Source organism: Equus quagga, chromosome 3 (assembly GCF_021613505.1).
Source record: "Equus quagga isolate Etosha38 chromosome 3, UCLA_HA_Equagga_1.0, whole genome shotgun sequence".
Lineage (NCBI taxonomy): Eukaryota > Metazoa > Chordata > Mammalia > Perissodactyla > Equidae > Equus > Equus quagga.
The window spans coordinates 15,017,624-15,043,619 of NC_060269.1; the positions used below are offsets into that span (position 1 = coordinate 15,017,624).

General features: G+C 35.0%; 1 protein-coding gene across 9 annotated transcripts in view; it reads left to right on the forward strand.

The window, feature by feature from the left end:
• BLTP1 (bridge-like lipid transfer protein family member 1) overlaps positions 1 to 25,996 on the forward strand; it is a 192,940-nt gene that overhangs the window by 112,176 nt on the left and 54,768 nt on the right. For 8 of the 9 annotated variants that reach the window (XM_046657183.1, XM_046657189.1, XM_046657187.1 and 5 more), the window contains 9 exons: positions 1,212 to 1,387; positions 5,915 to 6,621; positions 7,055 to 7,300; positions 7,767 to 7,860; positions 9,789 to 9,839; positions 12,972 to 13,178; positions 14,817 to 15,055; positions 19,341 to 19,585; positions 22,076 to 22,181. In XM_046657183.1, coding sequence (XP_046513139.1) covers positions 1,212 to 1,387; positions 5,915 to 6,621; positions 7,055 to 7,300; positions 7,767 to 7,860; positions 9,789 to 9,839; positions 12,972 to 13,178; positions 14,817 to 15,055; positions 19,341 to 19,585; positions 22,076 to 22,181 — 2,071 coding nt within the window. The remainder of the gene's footprint in view (positions 1 to 1,211; positions 1,388 to 5,914; positions 6,622 to 7,054; positions 7,301 to 7,766; positions 7,861 to 9,788; positions 9,840 to 12,971; positions 13,179 to 14,816; positions 15,056 to 19,340; positions 19,586 to 22,075; positions 22,182 to 25,996) is intronic. The other variant, XM_046657186.1, reaches the window with a different exon arrangement.

A 25,996-nucleotide genomic window follows, 5' to 3' on the forward strand; every position in this document is an offset into this window, starting at 1 on the left:
AGTTAAAGGAAGTCAATAACTTTGGAACTGAAGGGTTGGTTGAGTTATCTTCATGGCCAAAGAAGTCCTTCAGGAAGATAAATTGGGATGGAAAAGAAAAAGAAGACAGTCAGTCAGGAACCAAAGTCCCTGGTGGGTATGGAAGATTAACCAAGGGCATAAATAGATGACAAAGATTAGGAAAGATGGAGGATGGCTTGAACCTTGAAGAGGGAAGAGTTTTTCCATTAGGATGACAGAGCACATCTACGAAAGAGTAAACCCAAGAAAGAGTATGCCAAGCAAGTATACAAGGAAGAGGAAATTTCTCCCTAAGTTTCCAGTCTAGAGTGAAATTGTTTGAATTCTCTCATTCTAGGCCTTCACAAGAGTATCCTATCTTCCCAAGCACAAACAAATGACCTAGAGACAACTGAAAATGTGGACATGGGTCTCATTACCCAAATGGCACTCGTCCATTTTTATAGAACTTTTTAAGCTTCAGGAAAAGATCACTAAGGGAGAATGTGTAGTGAAAGAGTTAGAAGGGGGCCAAGGAAAGCGTTGGATAGCACTTATATTTAGGATGTTGAAGGAGGAAAAGAATCCATACAGCAGAGAATGAGTTGTCAGTGATTATAGTGGTCTATTAAACACATATAGTTGCTTCTGTTTGGGTTAGCTCTTAGTGACTATGAAATTCAGTTAACTAGAGATTTAACCAGAGTGATGTATTTCCATAAACATGTATAATACTTAAAATGTAAAGGAAGTTCTTTGTCAGAAAATAAATGTTAAATGACTGTTACAACCAAGTGATACCATTTAAAAATAGGTCAGATATTCATAAGATACCATGTGAAATGTTTTTATGTTAACACAGGAAGTTGATAAACTGTTTTGTGACCCTAATGTACTAGATTTTTATGGAAACACAGCTATTCATGCCTTTTTTAAAAGCAAGAAGTAGAATGATTTAAACTAATTCATAATTTTATTTTCCTTGTATTTTCAGACACTCAGACAGGATCAAGGGATCTGTGCCCTTATGATTAATTTGAAGATGAGTGGCACATAAATGAGGTGTTCAGAAATACTAAGTTTTAAGTAAAATTAGAGTTTTTTTTTTTTCTTTACACTATAGTGATATCTACTAAAGTAGAATAGGAAAAAAGCCACAGTAAATGATGAATTATCAATTGAGCTAATATGGATTGTGTTATGTCTTTTAGGTTGTTTTCAAACCTCTTTTGAGTCATACAGGGATCCAGTCACAGGATGCAATGCCGCTCTGCTACCGAATGTACTTTGGAGAGCACCTCTCATTTTCAGGGACTTTGGACTGCCTCAGAGCAGACATCGTGGATTCAGACACAGCCAAAGAGAGAAAAGGCAAAAGAGCAAGAAGGTGTCTGGTGCTATTGTTGTTTTTATGTCAAATTTTGTACAAAGGTTATCATACTCATTTGTTATTTAACTTTCCTTTCTTCTAATGCTGAGAAAGTAATTTTAATCTTATGAGAGGATAATTTCCATTTAACAAAAATAGTAACCACATTTTATTAATAAAATCAACAGGTCATAAGGCCTATTTTTAGGTATATTTTTGTACCGTGTTAGCACATATGTGAGGGTCAGCCAAAGTATGTATGTTGACATATACAATATATACATTTAGAATTTATTTACTCTTGCAGTCGTTGAATTTTTATGATCTTATGGATTGTAATTTTATATATTTTACTTAGAATTTATTTCTAACCTCCTTTCTGAGTTGACTTGACTTGTAGCAGATAGTGTTTTCTATGAAGAACACAGTAGAAGTCAGACCAAGAGTATAGCCATCAGAAACACACAGGAATGCTAAATGTAGCATGGTGAAAGTTAAGAACTGTCATTCACTGTCACTCTTTATTGTCATGGATAGTTCTTCAGTTTCTTTACTGCTTGCATAGGAAATAATATGCCCACTAATAAGATTTGACTAATCTTTTGTGAACTTGCAATTTTACTTTGGATAGGTCTTGCTAAAGTGTGTGGGAATAATAGAATGCGGATGTAGAGGGCATTTATGACAAGAGGTTTTTGCAACATTCTTGGTTTCATCCAATTTGTGCTTTTGCAAGCTGGTAAAATTAAAAGTAAAATGTACATGTATCTGACATATAGCTAAGTGAAATATATTTTTTATTTGAAATATTCTATTTCAGATTTTAAACAATTTAACAAAATCAGTAAAAAATTCATGGCAATTATGTATAGAAGAATGCAGCTTTTTAAAATTTTGTTTCAGGGCATTAAATATCTGAGGATTTTCTAATAACACAGGAACATGAAAATTTCAGTGTCTTTTCTATTAAATATAAGACAGTCTTTGCTTTTCACAGTTATGTGTTCCCCTAACAATGACGGTGCAAACTGAAACACTGCAAAGTGACCTTGATGATTATTAAGATTAGTGGGGAAAATTACTTTTGTTTTGTGACCTTGAAAAATGTTTATCAAAACATTAAAAACTATTTATTATAAATGTTTAGGGAAATGAAAAATATACTAAAACTAGTATTTTAGTACATTGTAATTTCAAACGTTAGAAACATTCAGAATTAAAGTGCTTTATTTCTTTCTAAAAAAACTTGTCAAAAGGTAGTTTTAATAGCGCTTGGCTTCTTATCATGTAACTTACGATACATGATCTTTTCTGTGCCTTGGTAAAGTGTCATACCCCATTCTAAGTGTTGATCAGTTTCCAACATTTTATTTCCATTTTCAGTGTCATGAAATATCTTCACGAGTTCCTTTTGCTGTGAAGTTTTTGCCCGTATCACTTCCTGGGAATATCTTCTTCCTTTTTGCCACAACCACTTTGCTCTTTATGCTTTCGCTGAGTTCCTCTGGCTGCATATCTAGAGTTTCTAGAACAGCGGAAGTATCAACATTTCCATGGTCAGCTATTTCTTCTGTAACTCCTTTTATGTTTAATTAAATTTCACTGCCAGCATTATAATTTTTTGTTTGATTGCTGCATTTTCATCTTTGCTGTCCATTTCCCTCTTGATTTTCCATTTTTGTAAAATATCATGCAGATTTCTCAGGAGGAGGCAGCACATCTACGTGCTTTACTGTCTGTGTGTGAAATGAGTAACAAATGTGCTTTGACCAATGACTAACATATTTTGACAGAGGTGACGTGACTGGTCAGTGATCATGATGTACATCTATTATTTACATAGTAATTTGTGGACTGAAGAGCTAGCAGCAAGTTTGTACTTTCTGCAGTTATTCACAGTAAATTTTAGTTAAAAATTTGAACCATGTTGTTGGGAGCTGTGTTATTTAACCATGGTAACTGAAATCCATTCACATTGGAATCATCAAATCCAGACAGCAAAACATTAATACCTACTTAGACTCCCTGATTAGAGTTAGCAGCCCTGAGTTAAACGTGCATTTCTGTTTGCAGTAGCCAACTTTCATATAAGTATACATAAAAAATACTTATATAATGTGTGTATATATACATGCACACACATAGTGTGCATGTATATATACACTGTATGCACATGGTATGTATCATATATGATTAACTTATACACAGATTATATGCATATGTGTATGTATGTGTGTATCTGTGTATGATCATATTTAACACCTACTTATTGCCCTACTAAAAGCCATACAACACTGCCACAGACTAGATCTTCGTCTGACCATATTTCCCTTCTTCTGTTCCAGGAGATCTTCTTTGAATGACTTTGAACTTACTGCCTCTAGCAAAACTTAACATTCTTTTTAATTTTTCTACCATCATGCCAGCTCTGAATGCTCTACTTTCCTGTTACTAGCCCATGGTTAGCTTTTATTTCTCAGATCTCCTGTAATTCCACCTTAACGCTTATTTATTTGGAGACCTTTGTCACAGTACACTTTTCCTGGTCAAATTTCAGTCCTGTTTGGGCTTTTTTTTTGTAGTATATTGTTCATTACTATTGGGTTATAGTTTCTTGTATAACATGTATAACTCTCCTAGACTGTAAAGCCAGGACAGTTATTAAATCATTCAGCATGGGTTCTCATAAATATTAGTTTCCTTATATCTTTGCTATCTGCAATCAAGATAGTTGAACTTATTAGAGATTTAATAAATAATTTTAAATTTTAGTTTTAACTTTAGCTCTAGAGTGCTCATTCCAGTTCTTTACCTTTCTGGCTGCTATTGCTTAAATGACTCCTTCATTATATACCCAGAGTTTTTTCCCCTTTTACTTGAATCTTCTCTTGAAGACTTTCTTGCCTCCCTGACATGTTCTCAATTCTTGTTTTTACAATTGTGGATTATTTTAATCTCTTTTGAGTATTCTCTCTCCTATCTGTTCTAATTCTCAAAATTCAGTTTTTCCTTCTCTGACCACATGCTTAGCACTGATAGCAGGCTTCCCGTGAGGTTGGACATTTTCATGACTTAGACTACAAAGGAGGTTTTCTTATTAAATAAGAAATGCTAGTATTCATTAAGGAATTATTGTCTCTAATCATCAATTTTTTAAGTTAAATTGGGAACATCAAAGCAGCTTCAGTTTTTTTTTTCTGATAGAGAAAAATCCTATGTTTGATTTGACCTATATGGCTACGCATTCATATTGTACATGGAAGAAGGGAGACCAAAATACCTTTTTACAGTTTTCATGCTTGAGGTTTATTGTTATTAGTGATTGGTTTATGGAAATCTGAGACATTTTTGGCTTTTTAATATTAAAATTGACTTTTTGTAATTAAACATAATATTCCTACCTGAAAATTTTTGGATAAGCAGGAGGTTTTGCCAAAATAATTTTTATAAAGATTTTAAGTTTTTGTATGTATTTCTCATTTTTGTTTCAGTTGCTTTCCTCACCACTGTTTCTTTTTGTTTTGTTTTGTTTTGTTTGGTTTTTTGTTTTTGTTTTTGCTTTTTTTTTGGAGGAAGATTAGCCCTCAGCTAACTACTGCCAGTCCTCCTCTTTTTGCTGAGGAAGCCTGGCTCTGAGCTAACATCCGTGCCCATCTTCCTCTAGTTTATACGTGGGACGCCTACCACAGCATGGCTGCCAAGCAGTGCCATGTCCGCACCCGGGATCCGAACCAGCGAACCCCGGGCCTCCGAGAAGCGGAACGTGCGAACTTAACCGCTGCGCCACCGGGCCGGCCCCACCACTGTTTCTTTTTCAGGATTGACACCTGAGCTAACAACTGTTGCCAATCTTTTTTGTTGTTGTTGTTCTTTTCTCCCCAAAGACCCCCCAGTACATAGTTGTATATTATGGTTGTGGGTCCTTCTAGCTGTGGCATGTGGGATGCCACCTCAGCATGGCCTGATGAGCAGTGCCATATCTGCACCCAGGATCTGAACCAGCGAAACCCTGGGCTGCCGAAGCGGAGTGTGCAAACTTAACCGCTCGGCCACGGGGCTGGCCCCTCCTCACCACTTTCAAATTTGCAAAGTATACCAGCAGTGTTTCATTTCAAATAGCAAATCAAATTGTATAAAATATAATGAAATTAAATTTATAAACCATATATTTGACAGAGAGGGAAAGAATGGTTAAGGGAGGTGTCTTAATTGAATAATTGACTTTAGATTCCAATACGATTGGGGTATACCATTGGATGGCAAGGAAAATTGTTTTATCACTTCACTGAAATCGTTAACATAAGTCTCATTTTGACTAGGCAGTTCTAGAGTAAGATCAAGGAGGGAGACTTAAGGCCCAGCTTCCCACTTAGAAAAGGCTGGTTTAGTGAAAAAACATTCTACTTGATCTCTTGCTTAAAATAATTTAAACGACTTATAACATATTTCACCTTGGAGAGTCTTTTGCTAATTCATAAAGATTGTGCTGTTCTGAAAGGAAGGAAATAAAACTTTGTCATTTTCTTTTTTTCCCCACATTTTTAGGCAAGGTCATGTGAATCTTCCTCCACTTGAGTTCAAACCAGCATTGATGTTGGAAACCTTTAGCATCAGTGCTGTTGTAATGGAAAAGTCAGTGTGCACCCCTCAGAACTCTACCAGTGCTCTTTCTTTTCATGATCTCAACAAGCGTTATTACAATACCTTTCACTGCAACTTTACTATTTCTTGTCAGTCAATAAGCCAGCATGTAGATATGGCTTTAGTTCGTCTTATTCATCAATTTAGTACAATGATAGATGACATCAAAGCCACTCAGACTGACATTAAACTGAGCAGGTATACAGCTGGATCAGCTTCCCCAACACCTACCTTCAAAACCAGAAAACATCGGGATTTTCGCTCATCTGACTTCAGCCGCAGTTCTAGAGGAAGTCTTAATGGCGGCAATAGAGTAAATAATGCAAAGAACAAACGGACCAACAATGAGAATAACAAAAAGGAATCTCGGAACAAAAATTCGTTAGGAAGATCTGAAAGAAGAACTTCAAAAGTGTCTAGAAAAGGTTCCAAGGATGTGGTGGATCATATGACCATTCACATGGATGACTCTGATTCAATTACAGTGTCGGAACAAAGTGAGCCCTCAGCCGAGTGCTGGCAGAATATGTATAAATTGCTTAACTTCTATTCACTTATCTCTGATCCAACAGGAATATTGGAAAAATCTTCGGAAACATTTGGACCAGCAGGTAATGGATATTTTTATATTTTTAAAATTTCTGTTTAGAAAATCACTAATACTAAAAAAGAAAGCAGATTGTTCATCATGTTTTCTTAATGTTTTAAGTGGAAAGTTGAGACTCAAAGAAATTGTTAATCACCCAAGGAGAGAAAACAGTAACGGCAGTCAGATACTCTGCTGTCTGATTTCCCATCCTTCCTAACTAACCCTTACACAGTATGCCCCTAAAGAATTCAGACAGACCTGCTTTCAGATATCTGAATCTGCTATTTACTTTCAATATGACGATGGGAAAAGGTTGAAAAATTTAAAAAATCTTTTTGGTGGGGAAGAGGAGGAAGAATGCTGGTTTGGAATGTGAAGAAAGGTAAGATGATGTTTGGAGTGTCCGTTTCACGGTTTTCATATCTAAACGCTTTTATTTCCATTTACTTATAAAGGAGTTCGGAGCCCTACAGAGCCAACATGTAAAGTTGTGTTTGAGAATGAACAAGACAGTAACAGTTTGACTAAGACACAGAGGAAACGTAGCTTGGTAACTTCTGAACCTCAGCATGTGACCCTAATAGTGTTTGGCATTGGCATGGTGAACCGCACGCACCTGGAGGCAGACATTGGCGGGCTGACGATGGAATCAGAACTGAAGAGGATCCATGGCAGTTTCACACTGAAGGAAAAAATGAAGGGTAGGACCATGTTCTAATACTGTAGTGCCATTCTGAAGAAAGCCAATGTCATGTCTCCAGAATTCCTATTTGGAAATTTTTCTTCAGAAAGTGAAACTTCCCATTTACATTGATCAAGAGTGCTAGTTTATGTAGTTTCTTTTTCTTGTTCTTTTTGATTTTTAAAATTTTCCAAGTTTTCTGCACTAGTACTTCTGAGAATTAAAATCTCATCAGGCTATCTCCAATGCCATTTGGCTCTTTAATGCATGGATGACATGTTAAACTGCATATTTAGCATTCTCCCAATTTTGACATATATAGTATATATGAATACATAGAAATAAAAAACTTCAAGTTTGAATTTTATCATAGCTTTAAAATTATCTTTTGTCACTGATTGTATTAAGAATAAAACGCAATTTTAATATGAAGTTCAATTATGTTATTTCCATAATTCATGTAATTATTTTTTCTCACATTTAAGATGTTTTACATCAAAAGATGACTGAGACGTGTGCCACTGCTCATATTGGTGGGGTTAATATTGTCCTGCTTGAAGGGATTACACCAAATATACAGTAAGTGTGTTGATTTTTATTATTTTCTTGAACTTGTTTGTTATAGTTTTATAGGAAACTTAAAATTCTTTGGATGAATCTCATACCTTCTAAGTTTTGAGATTTATATACATAATGTTGCCAGATACTGTGCTTCTGACTGTCATTAAGAATAAAACCATATGGAATGTTTTCAGAAGAGTGACTTTTTTCCTTTCTAAAATTGGTTTCCTACCTCCCCTGCCCCCCTAAAAACTGACTCCCCGTGCATTTGTAAGATTGTCTAACAAGAAAAATGGTTACCGTGCAAATGTCAGTTAAACATATAACATGCAAAAGCTCACACAATTCAAATTAGTTAAGTAAAACAAAATGTAGTCAAATAATATAGACTCTTGATTTTATATTAAGTAATCACTCATATTCATTCTGGGTTTCAAAACTTTCTTTTGCCTTTTTTACTTAAAGAATTTAACAATAAAGCCTATGAGACCCCTTCCAATAGTATAGGTCAACTTTTTATAGTGGGTATACCGTACCATATCTCTTTTCTTTTGACTCTTTGCTGTTACTTTTTCTTTATAAGAATTGCTTTGATGATGATTACCTTTATGCATGCTGTTCAGATCACTAGTCTCTTATCAGTGCATTTCACCACTGACTGTGTTCGCACACTTGGAACTGCATACCTTAATTCCTAACTTCCTTTCAGTGGAGCAGTTTTGTGTAGGAACTACAAAATGTGTTTCAGTCAGATTTTGAGAATTTGCTATTTCTTAATATTCTAACTAGTTAATATTGTTGTATTATCGTCCTATAAAGCATCCATCCTGCTAAATACTGATTAAATGCTAAACTAATTGGTTTAGCATTATAAAAATTAAATATTAGTCATAGATTGATTAGTTACAGGTCTCTTCATAATATTTTAAACATGGGTAATGTCGTAGCTGTCTTGGGGAACATTTCCTGAAATAGATGTTTAAGTCTTACTGGGTGTTTGGACCTGTAAGTCTAGAACCAAAGAGAGTGTATTTTATTATAGCTGCCTGAATGGTCCAGATGCATTTAATAATCAGTCTTTTGAAAGACCAAAAAATTCCAGTAGTTGTAAGAGACACGATCTTTTATGATTATTCATTATGCCATAGGGAGTATTATGTAATAACTACAACTTAAGTACCTACTGTGGGCCAGGAGCCTCACATAGATTATTTTATTTAATCTTCACCACAATCCTGTGAACTGGGGTGATTTTATCCCCACTTTCTAGAACAATAAATTGAGATTCAGAAAGATCAAAGTATTGCCCTAAAATGCTTGAAATTGTACAGCCAGGAAGAAGAGATGCCTGAACCCATACTCCTTCCCCCTCGCCACAATGCTCCTGCAGAAAGTCGTCATTCTCCTTGGGTTCCAAGATTCTTTGATTGACTCTAAATTTAAAAGTACTATGGTTACTTGAACCTGTTCAGAAAGTAAAACAAATTTCTTTAGATATGCTTTGTGTTTGGTTTACTCTATCCTTTTAGACCTATTCTCTCCATTATTTATTATCTCTTAAGAGAAGGGCTTCAAATAGTCTCTAAACTTGCAGAAAATAATATTTTTTAAAAAGTATTGTACAGTTGATATTTCTTGCCCTTTTTTAAAAAAAAACAAGCAAAGATCTCTTAAATTTTTCTTTGAAAAATACAAGTTGTTTATTACTCACTGCCAGATTCTAGTAGTGTGAAGCCTTTCTGGATTTATTTGGCTTTTCATTTCCAATTTCAATTAAAAGGAAATGGAGCTAAAAATTAGTTGAGACGGTTCTTTGAGGGCAAATTTTAAAAGTGAGATGTAAGAAAAGCTTTCCAGATGATTGGTCTTATTGTAACTAATTTATGCATAAATGTTTATTTGCTTCCTTTTGTTTTCTTGCTTTCCTCTTGAATCTTCATCTGTAGACTGGAGGACTTTCCCACATCTCCTACAAGCACAGCCAAACAAGAGTTTCTGTATGTCGTATTATTCTTTTTCATGGACTTTGTGATTAACATAGTATTGAATAGTTTTAAAGATAAATATTTAGATTATCTGCATGGCTGTGAATGTATGTAGTTAGTTATTATTTTGTAGCTTTAATGTAGACCCTTTTATAGATTAAAGCTACTGCTATTCAAGGAAAACACACAGGTAAGGCCTGCCTTTTTTGTAATTTATACCTTGTTTTGTTGTTAAGAGATTGTAACACTATAGTTGTATGTTGCTTGTGCTTTTTTTAGACATGTTACTATTAAAATTTATATTATCATAGATCCTTAATGTTTGGTGTGATAATAGAAACTATTATTTTGCAAAGTTTTACTTTGCAAAAGAGTTTTCACTAATTGCAAAAATAATTATTAAAACACTAATATATGAAAATGTCTACACATCCCAACCTTATAATTCTGTTTTCAAAATAGGGAGAATTTACTGCTCTGTTGACAGATTTTACTATATGTACATTTTATATTTTGAGTGGCTTAATTTGACCCAAGTATATCTGATATTTTGTGGTAGTGAGCTGTACTGAGAGCCATATTTAAATATTCATCATGTCTTCTCACCATGACAAATTAATATGTTACTTAACACTGGTTATTTCTTTGGACATTTTCTGTAAAATTTGAATATGCTGAATAAATAGATAAATCTGTATATTATGTTCCATGCTGGTAAGGTTATCATACTTCGTGAGATTTGTTTCACTGTATATTGCTAATAGGCCATAGACAAAATATCATCAATTAACAGCCCTTTCTTGGGATTATCTGTAATCAGCCAACTAGAGGTACTAGAAAAGAATAAATGCACTAATATTAAGAAAAGGAAATGATTATTTTCTGGAAACCACTCTTACCTATTAGTGTCGCTTAACAGGTATAGAAAAAATATCTAATTCCATTTTAGTAGTGATAGTAGCTGGAGAAGATTTATTGTTTCTTTCCTTTTTATCACTGAGATCTTTGGATGTATAACCAAAAAAATCAATACTGTATGACTTTTGAGGGGATGCTTTTTAATGGCTAAAGATCTCATTTTCATCCATTCAACAATTATTAGGTTACATAGTTTGGCCTGAGCACTGTGTTAGGCTTCAGAGATGTGACACTAAGCAAATGAGATGTGGTCCCTGTCATGGTACCCCTTATAGGCCACCCCTCTTCTCTTATAGGATTTCTGGCTGAGAGAGTTAACATGTAAGGTACAGTTGCCAAATGAGAAAGAAAATTCCAGTGATTTTTAATAGTTAACTAAATAGCATGTGATCACAGTACTTTCCACCCCCGTTGCAGCCATTTTTCAGGCAAAACTGAATTGAGACAGGCAGCGTAAGTCAGGGTGCATAAATCATCTTCTTCTCCCTGCCTCTAAAGTTTGGACCCACATGCTCAAGTAGGTGGAGTAGGGGTAGAGATAGAGACAATCAGGCCCCAAAGCAAATCCTTAAGTCATTCACTCATCATGTTGCATGGACAAGGATGACTAGCATACCTTTAAGGCCCTGTTGCCTGGATACAGGAAGTAAAAGAAGGTGGGAAAAAGTCTTGCCTGATTAGACACTGTGGTCATTGTAATTGAGGCTCACAGCGGATCTAGTGCAACCTTGTGAAGTAGACTACCACTGTCAATGAATTCTTTAACAAGACTTCTTGGTCATTTGCTGTGAACTTTTCACGTATATGAGGCATTCCTGATGTGCTACAAGTTTTCACAATCTTCTCTTTAGAGAGATTTTGACCACTTCTTTCTTGTGGAAAAGTTTTATGTATACTATGTGTTGTATGACCTAGATTGACAACTCTCTTCGAGAATTAAAATAAAATTACGAATAGATAACTCATAGTGGCAGCTTGTAAACTGTTTGATTTCTCATTCTGGGTCTCCTCATGTCTTTTTTTTGATGAGGAAGATTGGCCCTGAGCCAACATCTATTGCTAACCTTTCTCTTTTTGCTTGAAGAAGATTGTCACTGAGCTAACACCTGTGCCAACCTTCCTCTGTTTTTTTTGTATGTGGGATGCCACCACAGTGTGGCCTGATGGGCGGTGTGTAGGTCCATGCCAGGGATCTGAACCCATGAACCCCAGGCCACTGAAGCAGAGCGTGTGAACTAACCACTATGCAACCGGGCCAGCCCCTCCTTACATCTTTAACATGTGCAGTTTGACAAGAGTTAATCAGATGTCTCTCTAGTTTCTGGCTCAGTTTGATCAGTGTAGGACCATCATGTTGTCCAACTCCAAGGAACGCCGCTCATGTTGTGGTGGGAGTCATTTATCTAGACTATAGTGTGAACGGGGCCCTCTGGAGTTGGGCAACACAGATGTCCGGAAGTCCTAAACATCAGAATTGCCACTGGAAATAACACAGTAGCGTCTACAATAGGAGAGCACTCAGACACATCAGGTTTCCATTCTGACTTTTGGTATATAATTGAAAATGCAGTATTGCATACATGCTTATATAATCAAAAGTGATATTTAAGGAGACTTCTGTGTATTATAAAGGTAAAACAGTGAGACATGTAGAATTTCTTGACGGACATGTTAACAAGACGGATGTCTTTGTGAATGGATGTTTAGTTTCATTCAGTAGATGGATGCTGTTTACAAGTAGGAAGCCTTTTGCATTTTAGCACCATCTACGTGTTCTGGCTCATGTTGAAATTGAATTTAGAATGAAATCTCATTGGTGATAAACAGCTTTATTTATTATAATATTTAAGAAAAGATTCAAAATTCAATCACTAGTCAGCATCCCAGAATCTACCCTCATACTGGCTAGACCAATTCCATAGAATACTTTTTAATTTTTCTAATCAGCGATAGTCTTCTGGGAAATAGTTGCTTTTACTTTTATATAAGCACATACATATTTTCTTCTGTAAACTCTGTATCAAAGAATAATAGTGCAAACAGTGTAAAATAAATATATTTCAATATTTTTAGAAAACATGATTTCTTCAGTATATGATTTAAACACAAAAAATCCTAAGTCATTTAGTTCATTCAATGATTTAAAAGCATTTTTCTTGCTCTCAAAAGACTTTTTCAAAATTTCTCTTTATTGGCTGTGTTTTAATGGTCCTCTTCTCTTAATAGAACTGTAGTGAAATGTAGTATCGCCAAGTCCCAAGCCCTCTACAGTGCCCAGAGAGGGCTGAAGACCAACAACGCGGCCGTGTTCAAAGTCGGAGCTATCAGCATCAACATTCCCCAGCATCCTGCCACCTTACATAGCATGATGGTTCGAAGTTCTCACCAACTGTCTAAGCAAATCTCAGACCTCATCAGACAGCCTTCTACTGTGTAAGTTGTTCCTTCAAATTCTGTGATTCTGTATAATAGTTCAGGTCATTCTTTGCTGTGTTAACAATAGTTTGAAGGACTACAGAGGGTTACATCTAAGTATTGACCATTGTGGACAGTGGGGCAGGTGGAAAGTAGCCAAACATGATCGTGGGAGAATCATATTGGATATTATTAAAGTACAATGCAATTGTCAGTGTTGCATGTTACATCAGTGGAGCTTAAGAGATCATAAGAGGTACTACTAAAAAGCAAATTCTAGGACTGTATCAGTCAATCTTTATTTACTTTGAACTCATCGAAATTTTTGACTGCATAGCTTTAAAAAATTGCAGTGGCTGTGTCGCATGCATAGATTTGTGCTGTCCTCTGTATGAAATTATTGGACCTTGGCACATCATCCTTGATTCCCTGTCTATAGCCCTTGTTCATGGGTCTGCATTGCTGAGTTTTATTCCTGGTCTCCAAAACTGTAACTATACAAATATGATAAGTAAAAGGTAAAAAATTTATCTTACTGTGTTTCTTTTTTCCTATCCTATATGGTAGAAAAAACAGTGTGTCTTTTGACAGTAGCCTAAAACAGTGATTTTTCCAATTGTTCTATCTAATTGTTCTGATGTAATATTAATTCATGTCTGAAGTTGCCCAAATAGTAATAATTTAAATATATCTGTCATCAATGGATTGTGGAATCCAGAATGTATACATGAGCCTTAGTTTTAAAATACTCTAAGGAATTTTTCCTTACTATAATATGTTGGCAGTGAAACATAGTAGTTAAAAAATCAGACTCTCGGGGGCTAGTCTGGTGGCTGAGTGGTTAAAGTTTGTGCAGTCTACTTTGGCGGCCCGGTTTCATGTGTTCAGATCCTGGGTGCAGACCTACTCCACTCATCAGCCATGCTGTGGAGGCATCCCACATCCAAAGTAGAGGAAGATTGGCGCAGATGTTAGTCTTCCTCAAGCAAAAAAAGAGGAAGATTGACAATGGATGTTAGCTCAGGGCCAATCTTCCTCACAAAAAAACCCACAAAAAAACAAAACAAAAAAATCAGACTCTGGAATCAGGCTATGACTGGGTTTAAATCCTGCTTTCACCACTTTTTAGCTATGCTTACTCACTTGCAAAGTGGAGCTAATAGTATCTACTCAAAGGGTTTTGTGAGATAAACGAATAGATGATGTAAAACACACAAAGCACTAAGAATAGTACCTGGCACGTAGTAAGCACTCAGATAATTATGTGATTGCTGGTGGTGTTATTAATAGTGGTGGTAATAGTATTGGCAATAGTAGTAATTGTATTACAATCAATAGTGGAGTGCATAACGGTTAAAGTCATGGAATTTGCAGTCAGACAAACCTGAGTTTAAACTCCAGTTTCCCATCAATGATAGGAATGGCCTTGGCATATAACATTCCAGTTTATATTGTTATTACCTTTTCTGGTTTACTTTTCTAGATCACCAGTTTTCCATGGTTGTTTTTAGGATGTCATAATATGATCTGGTGTTGGAAAGCAAACATCTGTCAGCAGTATAGTTTTGCTATTTTTCCTTGAGAACTCCAATAATTTTATACAATAAAATGATAGCTGTTCTAATTGTCTTTTAAATTATTTTTTTTGCTTAATAGTCCACAGTCTGTAAAAGAAGATATTGCAACCCCTCTACCTTCTGAAAAAACCCCAACAAGTGTTAATCAAACTCCTATTGAAACAAATGAGTTTCCTCAGCTACCGGAAGGCTTAGAAAAGAAGCCAATCGTTCTTAAATTCAGTGCCATGTTGGATGGTATAGCCATTGGAGCAGCGCTTTTACCATCGCTGAAAGCGGAATATAAGATGGGAAGAATGAGAAGTCATGGGATGACAGGTAACGTTGCATTTTTGTTCAGTTTCTTAAAATGTATTATTGGTTTGAGAGATTAGTAATATTGTGATGAAAAGGTAAATTTAGTTTTAGGGATACTTTATGAAAATTTAAATAATTTCAATAGTAAGACTTTTAAATTTCATTAATGATGTTCTTTTGTCAAGTAAAAAATACCAATAAACCTCCCTGAGTGACCACCATGGACTCCGGTTTCATTTGAACTCTTTAGAGGTATTCAACTGTTGGGGTCATTTCTCCAATTTAAACTCAGATTGAAATTTCTACATCTGTTAGTTTCTTTTAGCCTGAATAATTTGGTTTATTTTCACATTGGGTGCACTTAGCTCAAATCAGAGGTGATTTGACTTCTTCAGAATAGCTACTTGTGTGAGGTTTTATGATCCTTATACATCCTATCCAAAAGTTCTTTGCTGTTGTATTTTTATTCTGAAATGTATCATATGTACAAAAGTGTGTAAATTGTATACACACAGTTTAAAGAATAATAAAGAACTGTGACCTCAGCGACCCATCACACAACTTAAGAATAGAACGTTACTAGTACTTTGAAGGCTCCTTCAGGGATTATCGTCACTCCCAGTTAACATCCCCCATGACTGCTGGGGAAGAACCACTCGCATGACTCTTGTGTTACCCATTCCTTTGCTTTTCTTTATAATCTTACCACATCTTTGTATGCTCATAAATGACTTAGTTTGTTCTTGCCTGTTTCTAACTTTACTTATATGGAATCCCACCAATATTTTTAATTTGGAGGGTTTTTTGCAGTACATTTTGTTTGAAATTCATCTGTGTTCATTCTTGTATCTGTGGTTCATTAATTTTTCACTGACCTATAGCAGCCCCTTAGGTGATTATGTCACCATTTATTTATCCATTCTACCCTTCTCTTGATGGGCCTTTGGCTCATTTTACTTTTTTGCCTTTACAGTCATTCTCATACACATCTCCTGGTGTACCTGTGCAAGAGTTTCTCAAGGGTATTTACTTAGGGGTGGCACGGCTAGACTGTGGGGTTAAGGCATCTTCACCTTTGCTAAGAAATGTAAAACTGTTTTCCAAAGTGCTTGTGCCCACCAGAATTCACTCTCCCACCAGGATTAGATGAGAATTCCCTTTGTTCCACATCCTTGTCAACACTTGGTATTCCTGACTTTAAAATTTTTGCTTGATGGTACGTGTGGAATGGTATCTCATTGTGGTTTTAATTTATATTTCTATAATTACTAATGAAACTGAATTTTTTTATATAATTAAGAGGTATTTTTATGTCTTGAAATCTTTCTCTTCCGAGAATCATGAAGATATTCTCTTATATTTTCTGTTAAATGTTTTGAAGTTTTGCTTTTCATATTGAAGTTCTAAATCTATATGGAATTTATTATTATTATCTTTTAGTTTGGTATGGAGTAGTGTGCATAACCAGTTATCTCAGCATCATTTATTGACTAATCTGTCCCTTTTTTCAGTGATACATAATCCAGTTTTGTCATCTATTAAATGTTTATGTGTGATAAATAACAGTTTTAGTATTAATATGTAATTGTTTTAATATAAAATTATTGCTTTATTTTAAAATGATATGTAATTATATAAAATTTATATAAAATATAAAAATTATTTTAATATAAAATAATAACATAAAATATGTTACCTATTTCAGAGTTCTCTGTTATGCTTCATTGGTCTATTTGTACCAGTGTCATATTACTACCTGACTTTTCCTTTTTTTAGGAGTTGTCCTGGTTATTTTTGGTTCTTTGCTCTTTCATATATATTTTAGAATCAGTTTGTCAAGTTCCTTGGAAAAGCCTATTTGGATTTTTATAGAAATTTAATGAAATCTGTAGATTTACTTGGGGAAAATTGACAATATTGATTGATATTGAGAATTGATACAATATTTAACCTTCCTATTCCTGAATATGTTTGTTTCTCTGTCTCTTTAAGTCATCTTTAATGTTTTTCTACAAAGTTTAAAATTTTTCTACTTTTTCTTAAGTAGGAAAAGTAGAAAAAGTGTGCATCTTTTGCAAGATATATTTATTTATTTCGCTACCTAGGTGCCTTGTGTTCTGGTGGTGGTGATTACAAATGGTATATTTTGTAAGATAGCTTTTACTGAACTGTTTGGTGGTGATGTGGACAAATACTCTTGATCCTCTTATGTTAATCTTATACTCAGCAACCATATTAAACTATTTTCTTATTGTTAATAAGATTCTTTGGAGTTTCCTAAGTAGATATTCATACCATATGCAAATAATACTTTTGTTTCTTCTTTTCTAGTCTTTGTTTTTTTAATTTCTTTTTATTGCTTTATTGTACTTCTACTACAGTGTTCAATAAAAGGGGTATTGTAGGCATCCTTTTCTCACTCCCATTTTTTAAAGGAATCAATATTTCACTAATGAATATATTTGCTATAGGTTTTTGCTAGGTTCCCTTTATTACGTTAAGAAAATTTGCTTCTATTCCTAGTGTGCTAAGAATTTATATAAAGAATAATTGGCGAATATCATGATACTTTTTTCTGCATCTATTGAAATTAAAATTTTTTCTCCTTTATTGTGTTAACATGATAAATTATATTAGTAATTTTAAAAACACACATATATATACATATGAATACATACATACATATATGTATTTGTATACATATGTGTGTATGTTTATTCCTACCCCTAGAGTTTTAGGTTTTCTTAATTGAGAGGGATTATTCTGAACATCTATATTTTTTGTTGCTGGAAATAGAAGTATTCTGTTTTTTTATTCAGGTCATCCATGAAATCCAAGAATCAACAGAAACAGCAAGTAAAAAGCCAAATAGGCAGTTTAGAACTAGGAAAATGACTGTTTAGGAGCAAAGTAAGCATAGTGTCAAATAAGTGTGTCCAGACAAGTAAAAACACAGAGTTCTTCCTGCAATGAAGGAAAAGGACAAAAATAGTAAAAGAATGATCGCACTAGTGACAGGGAAGACCTGAGACCTAGGATGTCCTCAATCTTGGTGTTTTCATCTGGTGATGCTGGTGGTAGTAATAGTAGTGGTAGCTACTGTGATGGACAGTCCCCACCTGTTGCAGCCTGCAAGCCACAATCATTGGGTTGACCTGGTTGGAGTAGTGAGTAAGAGGAGATAGAGCTGTCATGACCTATCTGGCCATTCACGGTTGTACCAGTTGGTGACAGAACATTTATCTGTTTATGACTAACTCATTCCAAGTACAAACATTATTGTATAGTGAGTGAGTATACTGAATGTGATATATAGGAGGTGATCTTTAATTAATATTTTGAAAAAAGAGAATTATTTCTGGCACAATTGAGAACACTAGGAATATATAATAAATTATTATATATATGTTTAGGTAGGCAAAATAGGCTACTTAATGATGTTTGAGTGGCAAGAATTGGTACTGTACAGAGCAATATTGGTAGATTTTGTTGATTGGAGAGGAACATGCATATACATTACACAGTAAATGTAATAGGCAATAATAGATCTTGATTTTAATAAGGTTTCTGCTACTCCTTAATGCCCTAATAAATAATTGAAGAAAGATGACCTGAACAGTAGTATAGGTTGTATATTTATAATTGTTTGAACAACTACAACTACATGCCAAATTGTTGATTTACGTGTTTAGGGCCAATAGTAAACTAAAACTCATACCATATCCTTATTTGGTTTATGCTCCTGTTAATAATTATTGTCAAGGCCAAAGATCCATGTATTTATATAATTTTATGGTGAATGTTTTCAGCAAGTATAATTTAATTGATTTGACAGTTTCACTATTTCCTTCCATTCTGAACTGGGATCAGGAGGCAAGTTATTAACTGCTAACTGTTCTCTATAAAAAAGTACTGTGTGGATTGGGGATATATATATATTTTTTTCGCTTGACCAATTTCTCTTGTTTTAACTCTTCTGTAATAAGGGCAGTTTCTTTCTGTTCTACCTTCTATGAAATAAAGAACATTTGTAGGTGTTTCTCTAGCATCTAACACAATGTGGGCACTTCGTAGGCTTAATAAATAATACTTTCTGGCTTAATAATACTTACTGACTGACTCTTTACAGTAACCATACATATATTTTAAGATAGGAAATGTAAGCAAATTTAAAATATGCTTTCCATATCTTTCAACATAGGTTTTGGAATATGTGTACATTTTTCTTAGACACCATTGTTTGAACAAAATAAGGAATGAGTGAGCACCTGAACAGGCAATAAATAACTTTTCTTGTTTCTTACAGGTGCACAGACTAGATTTACATTTGAGCTGCCAAATCACAGATTGCGTTTTACTTCAAAAGTTTCTGCCACAGATATGTCAACCATTCCTCCTTCTGCCAGTCTTAACCTTCCTCCTGTTACTATGTCAGGGAAATATATAATGGAAGAGCATGATAGTTATTCAGATCAGGTGTGGAGTATAGATGAACTGCCCTCTAAACAAGGCTACTATTTGCAGGGAAATTATCTACGCTGTGTGGCGGAAGTAAGTTTACTTTCTGATTTTCTTACTCTTTGTGATTAGAAGTCTTCAAGCTTTAGGTGTACCAAAATATGTAGTGATCCAAACTTCTAAGGCAAATCATTAAATCGTTTATTCCTACAGAATTTTAGACCGAATGTTGTGTGTGCATGCACGAGGACATGTATGTGTCTGTCTCTCTTCCTATGGTTTCATTTAAACATGCTTTTCTGTGTGTTAGTCCTCTTTGAATTCATATTTCTTACACTGGTTTCACATCCATCTCTGCAATATTGTCATGGTTCACTTCCTTATAAAAAGCTGATAGCATCTAACGTTTGTCCAGTGCTTTATAAGCATGACTCGTACAGTCCTTAAATCAATCTGATGAGGTAGATTTATTTGTCCTCATTTTATAATGAAGAAATGAGCCTCTAGAGAGGTTACATGATTCATCCAGGTATATATAATTGTTAATAACAATCTAAAGGTCATGCTGGAAGATAAAGTAATTACAGTCAGATTCAGACTAATTTCTTGACTAAGGGAAGTTGAAAGCCAGCATACGTGACCCCGTCATTATTTTTCACTTTATACCTGTACACCTGTCTCAAGTTTAAAAAGCACTGACTTAAGGACTGTTTGAGTCAATGCTCGTAAACATTTGGAGACAAGTTTTTCATTTGATTTGTGGTAAGCAGGTCATCTGTTGTTATCCTACTTTTATACAGTAGAAAATTGAAGCTGAGAGAGATTAAATAACTTTCCCTAAATCTCCTAACTATCAAGTGAGAGATGCAGGCGTCACACACTGTGCTGTTTCTCAGCTTATTTGTCAGTTTGTCAGGAACAATTGCAACCTTATCCAAAAGCTATTTGCTAACTATGTATTTTATAAATTTTGTTCTCTAGAATCGGAAGCATCTATAAGAACGCTTTTTGGGTTCTTTGCTAGAAGTTTTACAGCTATGGGGGACGTACTTCTGTCGGATTTACTTTCTTTAGAACCTGTTTGCCCTAGCACCTCTCTAAGAGTTGGGATTTCTCTATGTGAAAAAGGAGTGTACAAAAAAATAGTGTCCAAGATTCTAGATACAAATTTTATTTAAAAAGTAGATTATAAAGCATATTTCATTTGTGCTTTCTACTCTGAAATATAAGTGCCCCAGACTCTAGTTTAGCAATACTGTTAATAACGTTTCATTTGACAGAAAATAAAATCTAATATAGTATATTGCATAATTCCTTACTAATAGTAGCTATTACAAATGTATAAAGTTTGTAATTGGGGCAGAACACAATCCCAAATTTACTAAGAGTGCAGTTAATTATAGACATTTGGAAGAATCTAAAGTTGCATCACTCTGAGAGTTGCCTATTTTACTATGGCATCAAATAGACACATGTGAAAATCATCTTTGCCCATTTTGTACTATATACAAAATAAAAGTGTCTAGTGCAACTTAGACTTTATGTGACTTTTCATTTAAGAAAAGACTGCCAAGGGGCTGGCTCTGTGGCCGAGTGGTTAAGTTTGTGCGCTCTGCTTCAGCGGCCCAGGGTTTCGCCGGTTCGAATCCTGGGTGCGGACATGGCACCGCTCATCAAGCCATGCTGAGGCGGCGTCCCACATGCCACAACTGGAAGGACCCACAACTAAAAATGCACAACTATGGACTGGGGGGCTTTGGGAGAAAAAGGAAAAATAAAATCTTTAAAAAAATAAAATAAATTAAATTAAAAAAAGACTGCCAGATCTATTTTGCTCTCTTAATTTTTGATCAAAATATAAATGCTATCAAAGTGGCAAATGTTGAGGCATTTGCCTTACTCATAAGGATGTTTCACTCTATCTTTCTGTAATACTCCACTTCAGTTAGGGCCTGCTTTCTATTTAATCTGTTTATTGACTAATTCTTAGAAATTTTATGCCTTATACTAATCATAGGTTTTATCTAATCATATATTTAATATAATCATATACTAAAACTGATTGAGTATATCTGATTTGCTAATTCACCTAAATGTAAGCCTGATGAGAGCCATAATTTTGTTGTGTTTATTCACAGCTGTAGCATTAGCACCTAATGCAGTATACAGAGTAGATGGTCCATAAATATTTGAATGAGTAAATAAATTTACTTTCACTGATAATGATACTTGTTCTAACACTACAACAGTGGTCATTAAAAATAAATATTACTCTAGACAAAATGTCAATTTTGAAATTAGCAGGTTACATAGTTAAATTTGTTTTCAAAAGATTTCTCAAACCTTATTGGCTGCTGTTATTTAAAAAAAAAAAAAAAAAAACACTTGGGGAATGGTCCCTAATGGTCCAATAAAGTATTGGAGAATCTGAATATTTTTAACCCTTCTTCAGTATATTGATTTCAAATAGTATATAGATAATTGTTTTTTGTCAAAGTTTGGGATTACTTAGGTGAGCAAAAGATGTATTTAAAACTAATATACTCAGTAGTGTTAATCTAATCCTCTGATTTGGTTTGGCAGGTTGGTTCTTTTGAACATAATCTCACAACTGATCTTCTGAACCACTTGGTGTTTGTACAGAAAGTATTCATGAAAGAAGTTAATGAAGTAATACAAAAAGTTTCTGGTAAGATGATCTGGTCCCTTACAGTATAGAATATATAGCAGGTTTTTATTCTCATTGGCTACGTGATGTTCCATGTATCCATGGTGTGAGTATTGATCCTGTCATTTAGATATCATTGTTGAGTAACTCCCTAAAAATGTGTGCTCCTTTTCTGGCTTTCTCACCTACAGATTCTTTTGCTTATTACTTTTTTCATGTGTGAGATATACATTTACAATCTGTAAACTTCACAAAGCTCTTTTATAACTCCCTTCCACAAAAAAAAAGTTTAGTGTATGTCTGTTAACCAAACCAGTCTTATTGATTTTGGAACAAAATTTAGATCAATAGTAAGAGTTCCACCTTAACCTATACCAGATGGTACTGTATGCTGGCTATGTGGTAAATTGTCTACAGCAACCCTTATTATATTTGTGCCGTGCCTCAAGAGTAGATTATGGTTGAGCTTCTTAATCAGCTTTACATTTCAACAGGAAATACATTTGATTTAAAAAATGTTGGGTCTGGGGCCGGCCTGGTGGCATAGTGGTTAAGTTTGCATGCTCTGCTTTGGTGGCCTGGGCTTCGTACATTCGGATCCTGGGTGCGGACATAGAATCATTCATCAAGCCACACTGTGGCCACATCTCACATAAAATAGAGGAAGATTGGCACAGATGTCAGCTTGGTGACAATCTTTCTCAAGCAAAAAGAGGAAGATTGGCAACAGATATTGGCTCAGGGCCAAACTTCTTCACACACACACACACACACACACACACAAAATTGTTAGGGCCACCTCTGTGGCCCAGTGGTTAAGTCTGGCATGCTCTGTCTCGGTGGCCCAGGTTTGGTTCCCAGGCATGTACCAACACCACTCATCAGCGGCCATGCTGTGGTGGTGACCCATGTACAAAATGGAGAAAGACTGGCAACAGATCTTAGCTCAGGGTGAGTCTTCCTCAGAAAGAAAAAAAAGAAAAAGTTTAACTGAGTTTTAATTCACAAGATAAAGTATTAAGAGGAATTAGGGTGGAAAACAAGTATAATAATTCTCTGTATAATAATTCTTGAGGCTGAATATTTCCAGTGTGAATATAATCATGTTAAAATAATAGTAAGCCACATCTATAAACTGGCATCAAGAAGATTTCCTCTATGATAGATCATTAATTTAACAAATTTATTGAGTAAGTATCTAAGTATTCAGTTACAATTTTGATGAGTTCTGTGGATAACAAGAACAGGGTGCTATGTCTGTGTTGAAGGAGAAACTAGTCTAAGGAATGAGAAGAGGCTTTGCAGAGAAGTCATATCCAAAAACCTTATAAACGAACTCTGGTTCAGTAAGAAAGGTGAGGTAGAAAAGATGCAAGTGAGCTTATGAACCAGTGTTTGATGAAGCCCTGAAGGGGGGCAGAGCTCATTTAGGGAATTCAGTTATGTAGCAGCTGTGTGAGCAGCAGATTTTCCTCGTTCCCTTGGGCTGGTTTTGGTTGCTTTCAAGGTTACGTAGCTACTTAATGATCATATTGAAGAGGACCAGCAGAGCTATGGAATTTCACAAGGTAAGTCAAAAAATCAGATCAGTTGGTTACCTTGGAATTTTTCTGAGAATGGTTGAATACAAACCATTAAGAAAGAGATAAAAACCCTTTCTGCCACTGAAAGTGCCTCTACTTGGGGAACATACACAAATTGTGATGTGGCCCATTTATCTGGTTAAATCACATTAGAACATTGCCTGTGGTATGAAAATTGTTAAGAATATTTCAAGCTGGCAAATTTTTGTGAGTTCTAAAGAGTATTTTCAAGACTGTTATTGCTGAATATATAATTAAAAAAATAAACTCTTACAGTAACTAATCTTGTATCTCTCATGGTAAAAAGCTAGCATTGTAGAGTTCCTAGTATCAGACTGGCATTGTAAGTGCCCTTAAGGTTGTTTTGAGGAAAGAGAAAGGCTTTTTTTTTAACCTTTGAATGGCAGTCAGTTAGAAGTTACAAGTATATTCCTAAGTCTATGAAGAATGAACTGGAAATTAATATTCTAACCATGAAGACTTTTTAATCACTGTGAAGACTAGAGATCAGATTATGATGCCAGAGTAATTTAGTGGCTGGGTCTGCTCCCTGAACCATTCCTTCCTGACTGTAGAGAGAGCCGCGAACCCTAGGAAAATAGCTGAAATGTAAGTCATGTATCACCTGGCTGGCCCCAGGGCCTCATGGAGCACAGACGTTCATCCTGTCGAAACCAGGGACCATAACAGATTATTGAGAGGGAATCTTTTGAACCCTTGTGGCCAGGTTTCTTAGTATTCTAATCTCTGTATTGCTTCCTTATTATCCCATAATCTTCATAGTTATCCTCCTCATTTCTTTATTTGTTACACTTTTTTCCTCATGCTTTTCTTTCATGTTACATTTAGCTTTAGGACATTTTCTGTTATCTGTGAATACTCATATTCACAACAATCATCAAGTTTGTTAGGAAGATTCTTTTTCAAGGAATCAATTCTTATAATCTTATTGCCCGTGAACTGCCTGGGTTTCAGAAGGATGTAGGTAAACACAGACCTAATAAACAGAAGAGATCTATTTTTGAGTGTGTACAGTCATTTTAGAGAGAAATGTATAAGGAGGTACGTTCTTAGAATTAGGTCAAGTATATATTTAATTCAAAACAAGGTAAAAGACTGTGGAGTTCATGTGACTAATATAATAGTGTCCCTCATATTTCCGTAAACTAAAGTAATTGTGTAATACATTTTGTAAGAGGTGAAGCTTTTGCTTTTAAATTTTAAGAATTTTTTTTGAAACTAGATAAAAGATATTCAAATTAGTGATAGAACAACACAAAACAAATAGGCTTTTTAAAGAAATAGCCTTTATTTTTTACAACAGTTTTAGGTTCACAGCAAAATTGAGGAGAAGGTACAGAGATTTCCCAAATAATCCCTGCCCCCAGTCAGGCATACCTTCCCCATTATCAACGTCCCCCACAAGAGTGGTACATTTGTTACAAGTTTTGGACTTCCATTGACATACTATTATCTGTTTTCTGAGATGAGATAGGAATTGTGGGGTATGAGGAAAATCATGAAGACTTGCAGTAGTTGTTGTGAGGAGTGTGGTGGAGAAATGATAGAAGATGAAGAAGTGCATCACCAAACAGCATAGGTCTGATTGCCTTCAGCTTAACACTGAGGGTCTGCTAAAGTACTGCTTGCTGGAATCTGAGGATATGTTGTTCCTGCCCTTATGAATGTGGTCTAATTGGGGAGATAGATATGTAGATTCATAAATAATAGAACAGAGATGTGTATTTTATGGCACATGTCATAGAGGAAGAAATGAGTAAATTCTGATCGTGGTACATCAGGGAGGAATTTAAATAAATGAACATGTGATAAAGGACCTAGAAGAGCATTTAGCACCTAGTAAGCACTCAAATATTAACTCACTATCATTTGGTATTAGGATCAGTGCGGAGGTCTGCTTGGTTGAGAAGGTACAAAATGAATAAGAATGGAACATGAGTGAGGGTCCAAAGGCATTTTAGGAAAATGAGTTCAGGGATGTGGTTTAGAATTCAAATGGTGAAAGATTGAAAGAATAATGGTTTAATGTTTTAGAAATGGCACTGAAAAGTAAGTTAATTACCATTCACTAGGTCAAAGAAGTGAGTGAATGGGAGACTTCCAAATGATGGGACAACGAAAAAGGCATATTTGAATGAGGTTAGAGAATCGGAGAAATAAAAAGACATTTTAAGACCATGGAAGGTTTGTTAGTAGTAGATGGAAGATAGAGACAATGGGGTGGGTAAGTGA